The following is a 15,350-nucleotide window of genomic DNA, read 5'->3' as shown; positions in this document are numbered from 1 at the left end:
CTCGTACGTTGCTCCAAAATATCTTGGATCATTTGTTTACAAAGCGTTACCAAATACGCCGAAACGTGAAACAACGCGGTTACTATCAGCGACATAGAGCTATTTTCATAATTAAAGCCGCGAAAGCGATCATGCAGTATATGGTCGAGTTTTATTTTTCTGATAACCGGTCCTTGAGAATTGCACCATGTCATGAGAAGTTCGCTAATGGAAACTAAATGGTGAACATAAAACAAGAGAGAGAGAGAAAGAGAGAAAGAGAAAGAGAGAGTTGAGAAGTCATTGTATATCTCATCGCATATGGTATATAAATTCTGCATTTATCTCTCTCTTGTAAATAAATACCCACTTAAAAATACATTATTACTTAAAGTTTAGTGACAGTAGTAAAATGTAGCATTGTTGTTGATATTATTATTTTTTAAAATCAATTTTTTTTCTCGTTATTAAATTTGTTATTTCGACGCTCGCACACTGTGATTGTATTAAATAATCCAGATTTCAATTAAAACTCATAGTTATTTATCTGAATACTCTCTCTCTTTGTGAAAAAGAGAATTGTGTATGCAATATCTAGTAATACAATTTTTTACATTTTACTTGCTTGGGTAGTCTGTGTTTGACTATTTTACATGCTTATTATGTGCTTTCTCTCTCTCTCTCTCTCTCTCTTATTATATATTTATTATTATATATTTATTATCTGTTCAGATTCTGAAATTTTTATTGCTACTATTGTACATCTTTTGTTGTACGCTTATAAGGAAAATTTTATTCGCTTGATAAATTATTCACAAGGAAATAAAAAATCAAATTGAACATAAAACGCACGCATGTAAACGTTAGAAGCGTCGTAAGGAGCGGAAGTCGGATGTAAATCCATGTCTTCGATTGATGATGCGCGATAATCAAGTGTGCGAAGGAACGTGAAGAGAATCGAGAGAGCGATGCGACGGACAGCGTGTTTATACCATGTAATCGATGTACATACAGTAGAAAGAAACGTTTACTACTGATCGTAAAGTGAAATGATTTATGATTGAAGTTGTTTATAAACGAAAAAACATTAGTGATCTTTCTATATATAATGATGCATTGCATTTCGTCGCATTCGTTGCATCTGAGAATTGTGATGATAATGCATGTATACTTTGAACAGTTAGCATTTTGCTAGAAATAACTCTATTTTTTCCTTAAGTATTTTTTTTTAATTAATATAATAATTTTTGATCAGAATATCGTTTAAAATTCTATGATATATGAAATTAAAAAATTTAATTAATAAAATATATAAAAATTGCGATAGAACAGCCACGATTCATAAAAGTTTACGAGATGTTTTGTACTATAAATATATATGCGTGTTTACCGAAGTTATTTTTATTTTGTAAACATCAAATCATATAAGAAAAAATAAAAGCGAGTGTAATAATTTCTTCTATAATCCGACACTTATAATATATTCGGCATAAATGCAACGAATATACTGGTCGATCAGCATTCAACATTAAATGATTCCTGCAAAACTATTTCGACGGAACAATCTTTTCGAATCGTTTATTTAATCGATTACGAGTTTCCTACGTTTCTCACTCGACCCATTACCGGCTGTATATCATTGAGAGAACGCATAACGAGTGTGCATCCAGCCGCGCATTAAGTGTCACGACGCCAGTAAAAGTGTTGCAAAATTGGGAGTCCGTCGGAACATTTCGGACATGCTAAGGTGCAGCATGCGGATAAAACGATCGTAAAACCGGATAACATTCGGGAGATTCCGAGCTTGCAAGGCAATATTTTTTACGAGCAAACAGGTTGATATCGATAAGTATAGTTGTATAAATATAGTTGATATGATCGTACAAGAAACGGGCATCGAACGCGCATCTCATCGACTAATCTTTTCTAATTTTCTGCGACATTACAAACTCATCATAATTCGAAACTGACATATACATATATTTGTTGGTGAACAATTTAATTTTAAATATTTGATTATAAATTAATAATGTATTACGAGTAATAAATAATTTTGAATTAAATATAATATATAAGCTCTTTAAAAGATATAAAATTAAGTTAGAAAAATGACGAGTAAGAACATAATTTTGAACAATCAAATGTCTTAAATATTTATAAATGCATGAACTTTTCCTTCGATTGCCATTACTTGACTTTATTTTTGAGTAAAACTATTATTAATAATCCAAGCAAGAAAAGAATCCAGAGAATCGCTGATATAAAGAAATATTACCTCTTTATTCCTTCTTTTTCTCATTTGTATGCAATAATAAATAAACCAAGAAAGAATGTCCAATTTAACTAGTATCGAACTCTTCACTCGTTTTGTTACCAATAATTAATGATAAAGTTCAGTGATTCTCAATCAGTCTGTCCAACAATTTAATCAATTTATTCTCTTTGTTGTGTTAAAATTAATATTCATATAATACAAATCTACAAACTCGAAATTTAATTATTCGAGATATTATGTATTCCTATCTTATTCCTTAGCATCAAATACGAATCATTTAATTTATATTTGATTGATTGTTGATTATTATAGGAAAAAGAAGAGTATACAGCAGGAGAAATGTGAAAACTTGAAAAAGAAGAACAAAAAAGCAAAGAAAGATAATAAAAAAACGGACGAAGAATAGAAAGTGCTTCTATTGTTAGTATCACAAAAAGGCGAAGAAATATTTTATGGTTAAACACTGGATGTCAAAATAACACATCCACGGCGACGCAGTACAAGATCTGGTGCATTACAACGTAATATGTGCAAGTATTTCGGTATGCATGAAGAAAGGCTACATCTCAACATCTTCGAGCAAGGATTAAATAGCAAAAGAAAACAAAAAAAGAAAGAACAAGGAAAAAGAAGAACGAGGAAATATTTTTTGGGGTAAGCTCTTTAAGAATTGAATAGTATATACAAAGTTGCATTAAAAAATACAGTTATCCGTATATAAATGGTAGTATATATAAGAAGTAAAATAAAAACTTATATATAAAAAAATGTAAACGTTTTTATTAATAATAATAATAATAATAATAATTTAATAATAATAAAAATATTATAATAATATAATAATATAATATAATGTTATATATAACATAATAATAATATCTCGTAGTAATCGCAATAATATTATAATAATTCTATTAAATCTCGCGCGCGCGTCGAAGATTATCGCATGCATAGAATAAATCAAGACTCAAATAATAAACAGAGGGCGGGGAAGGGAGGGGAAGGGGGAGGGTGAAATACATCAAACATAATTGTAGTAATTAACTGTTGCAGAGATACTGATGCTGACATATCTGTATAGAGTATTTGCATATTTTTTAGTCCAACAAATATTTAAAAATTGTTGTTAAAAAGAAGAGAAAGTATTCTTGAATTTAATGCATCAACATTGCAAAAAGAGCAATTTAACAAGCATGCAAATTTATAACTAATACATACTTAATTTTGCTACTTCCTGTTATCAACAATTTATAAATTAAAGATAGGGCTTCCCGATATTTCGGGATCCCTACTGATCCCTACTGAAATCTCGGGATTTTGACTGATTTTAAGCGTGCCTCGGGATACATTCCTGTAATCCCGAGATTTACATCAGACTCGGGATTGGTAAGTTGTGATGTTAATATAATTTTGTTTGACTGTACTTTGTACGTTTATGTTATGTTAGTGTGACTTTTTTTTAGTTCAATTTAATAAATATTAATAGACATTTTTAACAAATATTATGGGCATTTTCTTTATAAAATTACTTTATCTTTCTAGAGAATCCCGATTCTGAATTAATCCTGATCCTGAGATGTTCGGTTTGTTATTCTTAATCTCGAAAATATCGAGATTGAAATATTAATTATACCCGGATTGAAGCACTAATTAAAAAACTTACATAATAAAAATAAATATAATATAAACACATATTAATATAGATCTACGAGAAATATTAGATTAGCCAGTGTTAAAACAGAAAAGAAATCCAGATGTTTAACAATATTATGCTGAAAATATGTGAGATATATTTATTATTTATTATTTATTTTCATCAATAAGTAATAATAATTATTAAGAATTAAATAATATCAATTATAAATATATCTAATTATAATAATTGTAACAAATAAATAATAATTTAAAAATCTAAAAATATTAAAATTTTTATTATGTTAAAACCAAGAAATAATTTTGCAATTAGTAATATATATGTATTGAAAAGGTAAGAATCTTTCGAATACGTAGCATTCGAATACGTAATCAAGAGATTTATTTTCAGTTCTGAAATTTAAAATTCTGAATTTTATGGAAATTATTTATTATATAATTATATGTTAATTATTTAATTATTTACGAATTTATCCATGATCACAAAATATAAAGATATACCTCTTTTTCAATAATTCAATATTCTGTGATAGATTAAAAATTTTTTTATTTATTTTTATATACAAGGTTTTTATCTTCTATATCTGAGGAATGTTTCCTCAAAGTTTGGCCGTAACTTTTTATTACATCTTATATAGTTTATCTAAAATATCTTTTTGTAAAGAAATTCTAAATTTAAAATGATATATTACTTAAAAATTATTTAAAATACAAATTGATTAAAACGCATGTGAGCTATGCATGAGAAAAATTGTATTAAATCCTTTAATCTTTATAAAAATTAACTGAATAATACAGAAAAATCTGATTCATCGATCCAAATTTTTTCGTATCATTATTGTTTTATTTTTATTATTACCAGTAATTATTAATAGACTTGTTTTATTACTAAAAAAATAAACATATCGGATTGTACTAATCTTTTATATTTAATAACTAATTTTTTTGTTATCTTGATTAATCTTTTATTCTTATAACTTTATTATTTTGTTTCTGCACTTTTGTAGTAAATAATATTGTATTTTTTTCACAAAAGTGTGTATTAATTTTCTCATTGAAACTGTTGCAAGTTTGTAGATGCATTGATATATAAATATCATTGTGAATTATTAAACATTTTTTAGTGAATTTTTTACAGTAAAATATAATAAATGAAAGCTGACTCTTCTAAATTTATTTGCATGTTTTTTTTTTGCAATAAATCATGAAAAGGTCTTTCAATATATTAAATTAATGTAGTTTTTTAAACTACATTAGCCGTAAAATTTACGCTGCGATGAGCATAACAATATCAAATGAGTTATTATTTTTATTTTCGTGGCTTTTATGATTTTGGTAAAAACAACTTTAGATGGTGTTAACGAAAGGTTAACGAAATAAACATAAAAATATTTTATATGCCGGATGATTGTGCATGTTAAGGTCGATTGCACAATTCCATTAGCAACGAGTTTTACATTGGCAATACTTAATTTGTTCATTACGAACACGGCGCATTAAAATTTAAATTTTAATCGTCTCCGATGAATCCGGCATTAAAAATGTAATGCATAATGTGTCCGTTACGAATTACATATTTAAATTTTCATGAGCGATTGGTCAGTCAGTGGCCATTAAAAATGTAATCTTCGATTCCCGAGTATCGCATAAAAGTTTTATCAACTTATGCATGAGTTATCAATAATATCATACATATATGTATATATATATATATATATATATATATATATATATATATAAATTATAATACACTAGTATATTTAGCATTATTTTGAATGTACTTTTTTATATTAAAGCTTACACATTTTTGAGAAACAATTATGAAAACTCGCAAATGTTATAATCAAACATACTAAACTTGATAATTAATTAAATATAAATTGTAGATATTAAAGGAAGGTTATAAATATATATAAAAGATTTAAAAAAGAAGAGGATAGAGAAAATAAACAAGGACATTTTTTTGTCATAAGACAAATTGTGACTCGAAACAAGAGCGTTGATATCTAATAGTAAAAAAACGATACTCGTCTAATAAAAATCTAGATTTGACTTTTAACTAACAATAAGATAATACTTTTCGCAATATAATCTTAGTTTTTCACTAATATCACTCGCTGTGAAAATTTCATCGGTATATATATATGATTTGATACAGGTATTACTGATTTAATCATTATTATATTCCGACACATTACTATTAGAATGATCTTTGATGAAAGATGTCCTACTTATTTACTTTACATACTGTACATACATATAATTAGATTATTTATTTATTGCTCTTATTGCTCTGTGTTGTTACTTATTCCTCTTATTGTTTTGTTGTTACTTACAGAAAACAGTAACGGATGATCGTCACTTCCTTCAGGCCTGACCAATCGCGGTGCATAAAAGTGCTTCACAACGAGACTAATATACCTACATAGCTATAAATATATATCTACATATACATAATATATCTATAATTCTTTTATATATCGGATCAACTGATAATCTCAAGTTTTCCTGTACACTTTTTTAAGTGTACCTTTATCATGCCGCAAATATTATGAAACCAGTCAACGTAGAACACTCGAAATTTCCCTTGTATCTGCTTTTATTTGGGAAATTGGCTTCTAGCAAGTTATCATTGCATAAAACACGACGCTTTGAGGATCATTCGTCGAGCTAATAAGATTTCTGGTCATTCGGTATAACGCGCTAGACTAGAACTCGTAGACTACAGTACGGTCAAAGCGTATTTAGTACTTTAACGGAAACAAGTGAATTGAAAGACAGACGAGGGTGTTTCGGTGGCGTGCCAAGGAGTGAACACGATAGCACCGCGGGTCGTGAGTCCTAAGGGGACGGACGCCATGGCGGCCTCTTCGTCCTCGTCGAGCGGCGGCGAGCAGCAGTACTCGCTTAGGTGGAATGACTTCCACTTGAGCATTCTCAACTCATTCCGGAGTCTCAAAGACCACGAAGACTTTGTTGATGTCACTCTTGCCTGCGACAGCTGCTCCTTCACCGCACACAAAGTCGTTCTTTCGGCTTGCAGTCCATACTTCCGCGATTTGCTCAAGGTTAGTGCTCTTTTTATATTTTAAAATTTTTTTCAAACACTGAACTACATATGATCGTAAAAAGGGAACTGTTAAATTATTTAAAGTTCTCTGATCAATTTTATGTAGGCAAATTTGATTTATCATCACCAACTTACTCATTGTTTTGGCATACACACAAAAGAATAATATTCTGTAATGTGTATGTAATAATAAGTATGAGTAATATTAAAAATATTACTCATACTTATTATGAAAACACATCGGTGGGTTTCATCACATAAGCCCTATCGAAATTGTTATTTTATAGGAAAAAGAAAAAAATGTTTCAAAATTTTATTCATAGGAATACAATTTTTTATATGTTTAGATAAAAAAAACTTTTTAGACCATTAGGAACTATTAGGATCACTAGAAGAGTACTAAACCCCTAGAAGAATACTAATATCTTATTTAATATCTTATTTGAAAAAATATATATTTATATGATCAATTTTAATATTTTATTTTAATTAATATTTTATTTTTAAGAAATTAAAAAATTAAACGTGCTTGTCTTATAAAAAGTTCGATATGCCATTTCTTATAAATTGTACTCTCTCTCTCTCTCTCTCTCTCTCTCTCTCTCTCTCTCTCTCTCTCTCTCTCTCTCTTGATACATTAAGATATATATGTATATGTATCTTATTGTGTACAACAAAAAACTAATTCGGGATCTGTGTCTTTTCGTTAATATTATTACACAATTGACATATAACTAAATTACAAAATATTTGAAAATTGGAAATATAATTTTTTAAAAATGTAAATTTTTTAAAATTAAAAACTTGATATTCTAATTGCTAATTTTAACAAATTTGCAATACTTGTTAAAAATTTTGCAACGATGCATTATTAAATCACAGAGCTGAGGAATGTAATTTAGCGGTCACTGCGAGCGATGTAACTCGATCGTAAAATAGGAAAGTCGAGTCAGGGTCGCATATGACACAATATGTGTAGGAATTCTAACATGTGGTAACGTAACGAAATCATAGCTGATAATTGCGAATCGCACTACTTAAACTTTTTACTTACGGAAACTGATATCTTCCTTCTCCAATTCAAAATTATCTATGATTTATTTGACACTACTTAAATTAAAAATCTATTTTAACAAACGAACGTGTTGCTCCATCACACATTAGGCAATATACGTATAAAAAAATATTTAATTTTATTACTTTTTTAACCTATAAAATTTTTTGGAATTGTACTTTCCTATAATTTCTCTCAATAATGTCGCAGATGTCAGAAAACGCAGATATCAAGTTTAAATATACAGTATTTATTAGCTTAAACAATAAATTGTGTCACAAAATTTATAGAATCGCATATTATTAATTTTAGCTGCTTCAATAATAATTTCTATCCTTTCAGATTTGCCGCTAATTGTAGATTGTTAATGAGGATAGTCTGTCGTTGATTTATATACATCGTATAACATTCGAGATTTATGGAGTAAGAACCGGTCTGGTTTCTAAGTTTGTTTGAATCAATTAGAATATGCAATTATACTACTAGAGTTATTATAATTAGCGATTGCAGTAATGCACGAAATAAAGACTCTTGCGTTACCTCTCCATCCACTTATGGACTATTTATGTAAGTCTAATTAGAACTGTCTCAAACTAATTTCTCTTGAAAAATCAAAAGAAAATATAAAATTATTAGAAACTCAAAATTACTTATTATTTAAAATTATATTGATATATGCATGAAACATGTGTGATTGACATCTTTGATCCGTGAAAAATACAATGTCTGACAAATGTGATTTTAGCGATATTCGATAGACATATAAATATCTCTCGTCCGCTAATTATATGTTAATACTAATTATATGTTAATTATAAGGTTAACACAAAAAGTTTAATTACCATTTGAAAAATTACGCATGTAATAATTGGCGTTTTAAAAGATTTTATTGTTCACAAGGGAAAAAAAATTTTGTTTTATTTGAAGTAAAATTTGAAAAATGGTGTGTCTTAAACTAAAAAAAACCTAAATACATATAAAATATATTATAAAAACATATTTATATTATCTTGAAAGTTGAAGCGCGAAATGAAACATCCCATCACATCTTACTCAACTTTCTACCGATCTCCTATCAAAAAAATGTTTCGTATAAATGTAACTTAGTGAGAAACCATTGGATTCGTGGTGGCATACTATTGATTTGACCTTGAGAGTACGTGCCAAGGTCATATAGAGGTCAATTTGATTCTTCGTAATATTCTGCGTGAATAGTTATGATGGTCAAAAATTGAATATGGTTTGAAGAATTGCTGAAATTATTTCGCCCTACATTCGCGTTGGCTCTTTATTGCTTAATATTGTTTTGTTTTTGTATTATTCAGTAATATTTGAGCCTCTAATTTATTCAGTTTAGCTTAAAAATTGAATAGTTTACAAGATATTTTATTCTTTAATTTGACATAATTTTGTATAAACTATAAAATATCTCGCAAAATATTCATTTTTCAATTATCTTGCCTTAATACAGAATAATGAGAAGAATTAATTGGTATAAAGAGTTGTATTAATGAATATATAATTGTTTTAAAGAAAGAATATGAATTTACAATGAGTAGTTACATATTTTCTTTTTTTACACAGAATATTACAAGGAATCAATTTATGTAAAAAAAAAATTAGGATAGTTATATTGAAATAAACAAGGTTGACCTTCAATATGATTTTGGCATGTACAAAAAAGTCAAATCAATGATACCACTCTATGTCCCCTTTGAAGTCACAAAAATTTGTACAAAACATTTTTCTATAGAAATCTTGGTTTTCGAGAAATATTAATACGTCATTTAAAATGGAACACCCGGTATATAAAGCACGCGTGATATTGATTTTGAAAGAAGCAATAATTAACTTTTTTATGCAATGCTGTTTATTAGATTTTCCTTAATAAATCGTAACATCAAAAGCGTAAAAATAAAAATAACATCACAGTAATAACAATTACATATAACAATTAAATATAATTATTGTGATAAAAAATTCACGTTATATATTTTTTCATAAAGTCATATTTCTATATCAAAGGATTTAACATCATAAATACGGTAATAATATTTAAATTTTTTGATATTTTTCTTTCTCAGACATTTTGTTAAAAATCTATCATAATGCACTCTATTCATTAATTTAAGATCTCATTAAGATAATCCACTTAACAGAATTATCAATAAAAAAGCAATCTCACAGTATTTTTGTGTAGTAAAGTCTATAGAGAGCTTCCGGTTTTATATACAGAATAATATAGTATTCGAGTAACTAACAGAGATCCACCCTTTACTTCTACGCGAGACATCATCGATCACTGACATGTCGTCGTGATGTCGGCAACACTCCGAGTTCGTACTATCTTTTCGAGAACCTGTTTCCTCCCTCCTGATCGAGTCGCATCGAATTTTTTTTTGACGCAACATTTGACGAATAGAACTTTCTTTCCTGAGACGAAAGGAAACTCGATAAAATCTTATTTTGCTATCGCTAATTTCGCTATATAAAAAAAAATCATGTAGTTTTGTCATACAAAAATGAAACATGAATGATAGAGCGCCTCTTCTAAAATCACGACATTTAGCATGCTGGATCTCGTCGTCCTCGACGATTATTTTGCGTCGGAACGATTGGTCGTCGCCCGAAGAACGACTCGGACTCGGATGAAACGACCGACTTTCTAATTGACGCGTACCACTAATTGATTTTAAGTGTCGGGCATAGTACTCGAGGCGAGTTAATAAAGCTTACATGCTGGCCGAGCCATGCTTACGTCACACGTCGGCTACGTGGACATACGACGATGGCGCAGGATTTTATGCTGTATCGCTTGAACCTCCGAACACAATTACATTAAGGCCAACCGTCCACGTTGTAATGATGATGGGTGGGGGAGACAGAGAGAGAGAGAGAGAGAGAAAAAGAGAGAGAGAGAGAGAGAGAGAGAGAGAGAGAGAGAGAGAGAGAGAGAGAGAGAGAGAACCAGTCTGTATTAACAACCTTCTTACATCGAGGCGGCAACAAGAGTTACCATTATGCTTAGGCATTAATAGCAGACGCTCCACTGTATTACCCGCTTTTTGTTTGCTCACTTGCGCGATGACGTAGGATTCCATATTGGTTTCGACGATCGCCTACTTATTGTTAGCGTATAAACAGCGCCGCGCGTATAATGCTTACGGCCAATGTGACCTCGATTATAGGTGTAATCACCGCTCTAACAGCTACAAGACATTCTGACGTGTTTGTGAGAAATTTGGCAATATTGTGACTAATAGTAAGAATAAAAATAAGGAGGAATGTTTCTCTCCGCGGCATAAAACTGAATCTCCTCAATGGAAATTGCAATAACAAACTACTACATCGTAAAAACGAGACGGATAAGCATTATCCCAGGGCTATTTTTCCAGGGATATTTACCGCTACACTGGACGCTTTATTGTATATCATTTTCATTTTATTTTTCATATTAATTATCGTGTAGCATTAATCGGTATGCTGTTTGCTCGGTAAATAACACGGCTCGATAAGCGTCCACGTTCTCTCATTCGTTCGCGACTATATCCTTCCGGAAATATTTTCCAATTTGATTTGGCGCGATATGCAACGATAACGGAACCGTCCAAATATTCTGATAAAGGTGCATCTCTACGACAGATGATTTACGCGTCGATGCATCAGTGCGTCGATTTACGACGAACTCGTTCATTTGACTATCGGCTAGAAGTCGATGACGAATCGTCCAGTTATCGAACCGAATCCACAATGATATTTGCCAAAGTACGAATAACGATTGTATACGCGAGTCCTGACGATAACAAATGCTCCTCGTTATACGTCGTACGCGACGTCCTGTAAATCGCAATAACAGAATCGATCGTGTTCGATAGGATATATATGTATACTATATACGTTAGCTGCCGATTTATCTTCGTGAAATAAATTCATTGGTAAAGATAAATAACCGCGAAGAATATCACGAAATGTAAATTTGACGTAATATATTTTACAATTTTTGTATACATTGTATTTTTATTATCTTTTATAAAAAATTGTTTTGCATTAAAAAAAGAAGTGTATGTAATACATTGAGAAAGTTTGACTTACAACGAAGAACGCAAGTGACACTAATTACACGTACTCTAATCTGTTAATTAAATCGAAATTACGTTGGAGCTCGAGCGGACTGAGGGATTAAAGCAAAAAGTAACGGAGAGCAAATCAGATGATTAAAACGCGGACTAGATCAACTGACATTTACGGTGCTGCAAAGTCGGGGGAATGCGAGCGAGTCATATTAATTTCTGCGCACCAACACAAAGTATTTCATTTCCTTCAAACGGTCATCGCCGCCTGTGGATATTAATGTGGAACGGAGTTATCTAGCAAGTGACGGCCTCTGAAAAGCGTGCTCCGCTTTGTTAAACGTTGATCGGCGAATTAATATCGAAGTGTTCTGAAAACAGGCTTAACGAGTTTTCGCACCTTCTTCAGAGCGTATAAGTCAGAGTATCTTTTAATAAATGGCCAAGTATATCCTATTGAGAGAGAGATTCTTAACTTTGACTATAAATAAAATGTTTTCAAATACACTTAGGAGAGAGAGAAAGAGAGAGAGAGAGAGAGAGAGAGAGAGAGAGAGAGAGAGAGACCCTTTATTTATATATTTTTCAATTAACTTGAAATCAATTTTATTAAAAAAAAAGATATTGGAATATTAATAATGTTTTTAAAATTACAAGTAATTTTTAGTTACCGAAAATTATAAACATATCGAAAAGTAAAAATTTGTTTTTATCTATAATAATAATATATAAATTATTAATATATAATATTGATAATTTATTTATTAATATGTATGTAAATTTTACGCAGTACAAGGTGTCTTCAAATTTATAAAAAATTATTCTAAAGTAACATTGTGACACTTTACAATAGAATGTAACAGTTAATGATTTCTCCAATGTATTACGTGTTCATTGATACCGGAAAGAAAGCCTCGCGCAAGTGACTTCTTCTCTTTTCTCTTTTCGCGACTTTCGGTTCTATAGTAAGCGCAAAGTTACATGGTTCATTCATTTTATTTAAATACAATTTGATTATTTTTAATCTTTCTATGGTAGCAAGGTAGCAAAAAATGCACAGGTCATTATCACACTTATCTTACTTGGATGGACCCACGCGTGTCCACGAGCACAGCTATATTAATTGCGGCGCTTGCTCGCGTGCATCGCCGACGACGTCCCACGCGACGCAAGTGCGCGCGCGCGCGTGAAAATAATAAGAGTGCGCCGGAGACGCGTAGATAAAGACGCGGACAACAAAAGTCCGTTATCTCGGCCCGACGGTTTTTTTCAGTCGTAATTAACGAAAGTACAAGCGTTAAAGTTATGCAGCGGTTAGAAAAAAGAGAGGTGACAGACGCGGGCGAAAAGGGACGACAAAAACCATATCTATGCTTGCATGAGATTTTTGTTGATTCTTTAATTTTTCGTACAATGTGCGACTGGTGAACATTATAAAGAATTAAAAATTGTTTGATAATAAAATAATTTTATTTGTGATTAAAAATTGTTATACGTATACATATATTCAGTCATCTATAATTTAGCACGTCAGTTACTTTCTTGACAGGGCATTAGCTCGGAAGAGAGCTTATGTCGGTAAATGACAATGCGAGAGGGGATGTAAGTGTATCTAGAAATAAATCGTAAGAAATATAAATGAAGGGGGGATAAAAGCGGAATAGAAGAGCGAGGCGGAGGATATACAAAGAGAGAAGTGCGTACGCCGCGAGAAATACTAGAAACAACGCGTGTCGAGTGCAGGGCAGAGAAAATCACGCGCTTGCACAATCCCATCGTCTCGGGGCAAGGTGCTCCATATTCTATATTTAAAGACGTCCGTAGGGCAACTGAGATATCACACGCGTGTGCGTGCGTGAGTACGTATCCGCTTCTCCTCTCACTGTGCCGTCTCTCTTCTTCTCTCCCTCGTGACCGGTCGCATTTAAATTTACCATCGATGTGCGCCGCTCCGGGCGTTCTTATGAGTTCGCACGCGCGTGTATGTGCGTGCGTGCGTGCGTGCGTGCGCGCGTGCGTGTACAGCTGGAAATATATGAGACGTACGCGAACCCGTTTGTTTCCGGCTGTGCGTGATGCGAGAGCGCGACTGTATAGCAAGAATCTTAACGCCTGGCGTGTAGCATCTATTTCTACTCGAAAAGCTTTGCTCGCTGGATCAACATTAATATCACCGAAATGTTCGATCGTTTCAGAGAGATACATAACATCAATTTACAAAAGTTAAATGGCATTTCCGTCCACAAATTTTTCTCAGTGAGCGGGATAATTAATTATACAAAATTGGGTAAAAAATTTAATGTTTTGATAATTCCAACTATAATTAGATACATATCATCCTCGATTTTTTATTAACTTTTTTATAAGGATTTATTTAAACAAAATTTTAAAGATTGAAATAATTGAAATGATATTTGTATCAATAACTAGTACTTGAAAGGAACTTACGAGCAAATACATTACAGTTTTCAGCCACAATATATATATATATTTGTTTTCAAGTGAAAGACTTCAACTATAAATTTAATTGCAAAATATATGGCTGACGATTAAACTCTACGTAAAGGGAGAGGAAAGGCGAGAGAACAACTGCGGCATAAAAGGCAATGAAAGTCTCGTTTCGTTTGTCTCTTCTAGACTCGTACTTCCTCGTAGATAACGTTTTTAGTCTGTATCTCGCTTTAATTATCCGCTCCAACGTATTGCCATCTCTTTCCATCTGACAATCTCGCGCGCGCACACGCTTTCGACCGAAAGCGTAGTCGCCATTTACACGTGCGTGCGAGGGCGGTTAATGCAGACTTAAACGACTGCGTCATCCTGTACATTACTCATCGAAGAAAGTTCCTTTTGTCTCTCTTTTCTTATTTTGTCTTCCGTATATTATTCTCTCGCTTTTTCTCTCATATCGCGTTTCGCTGTTAAGTATGGCGCTTACGAACACTGTAATTCATCGTCTAATGAAGGAGAAAACCCGTCGCGATAGTAATACCGGCGAGTGTTCGAAAATTAATCGTAATAAGGAATAAACCTTTTTTTTTTTCTTTTTTTTTTTTCATTATGACAGATGGCAATAATTCGTTGAAATAATTGTCTAAGCCAACGCGAGAACTTCTCTGATATATTTCGCGATTAATCTCCGTAAAAATGTTCTCCAATACAATCTCTCTCCCTCCAATCTCGAGTAGAGTGCAAGCGAACTCTACTCCCTCGAATCCGGTTTCGCAACATGGCATATCTGCATCATGC

The 15,350-nt window shown here is 31.5% G+C and overlaps 1 protein-coding gene across 9 annotated transcripts in view; it reads left to right on the top strand.

The window, feature by feature from the left end:
• Positions 1 to 15,350, top strand: part of LOC140666086 (protein abrupt) — a 121,934-nt gene that overhangs the window by 24,423 nt on the left and 82,161 nt on the right. For 4 of the 9 annotated variants that reach the window (XM_072892873.1, XM_072892863.1, XM_072892937.1 and 1 more), the window contains 2 exons: positions 2,567 to 2,908; positions 6,246 to 6,975. In XM_072892873.1, coding sequence (XP_072748974.1) covers positions 6,766 to 6,975 — 210 coding nt within the window. In that variant the 5' untranslated portion in view covers positions 2,567 to 2,908; positions 6,246 to 6,765. Of the gene's footprint in view, positions 1 to 2,566; positions 2,909 to 6,245; positions 6,976 to 15,350 lie in introns of those variants that run through there. The other 5 variants (XM_072892892.1, XM_072892883.1, XM_072892918.1 and 2 more) reach the window with 2 other exon arrangements.

Source organism: Anoplolepis gracilipes, chromosome 1 (genome assembly GCF_047496725.1).
Source record: "Anoplolepis gracilipes chromosome 1, ASM4749672v1, whole genome shotgun sequence".
Taxonomy (NCBI): Eukaryota; Metazoa; Arthropoda; class Insecta; order Hymenoptera; family Formicidae; genus Anoplolepis; species Anoplolepis gracilipes.
Note: the sequence above shows the minus strand (reverse complement) of the source record. Positions and strands in the feature narration are given on the sequence as shown.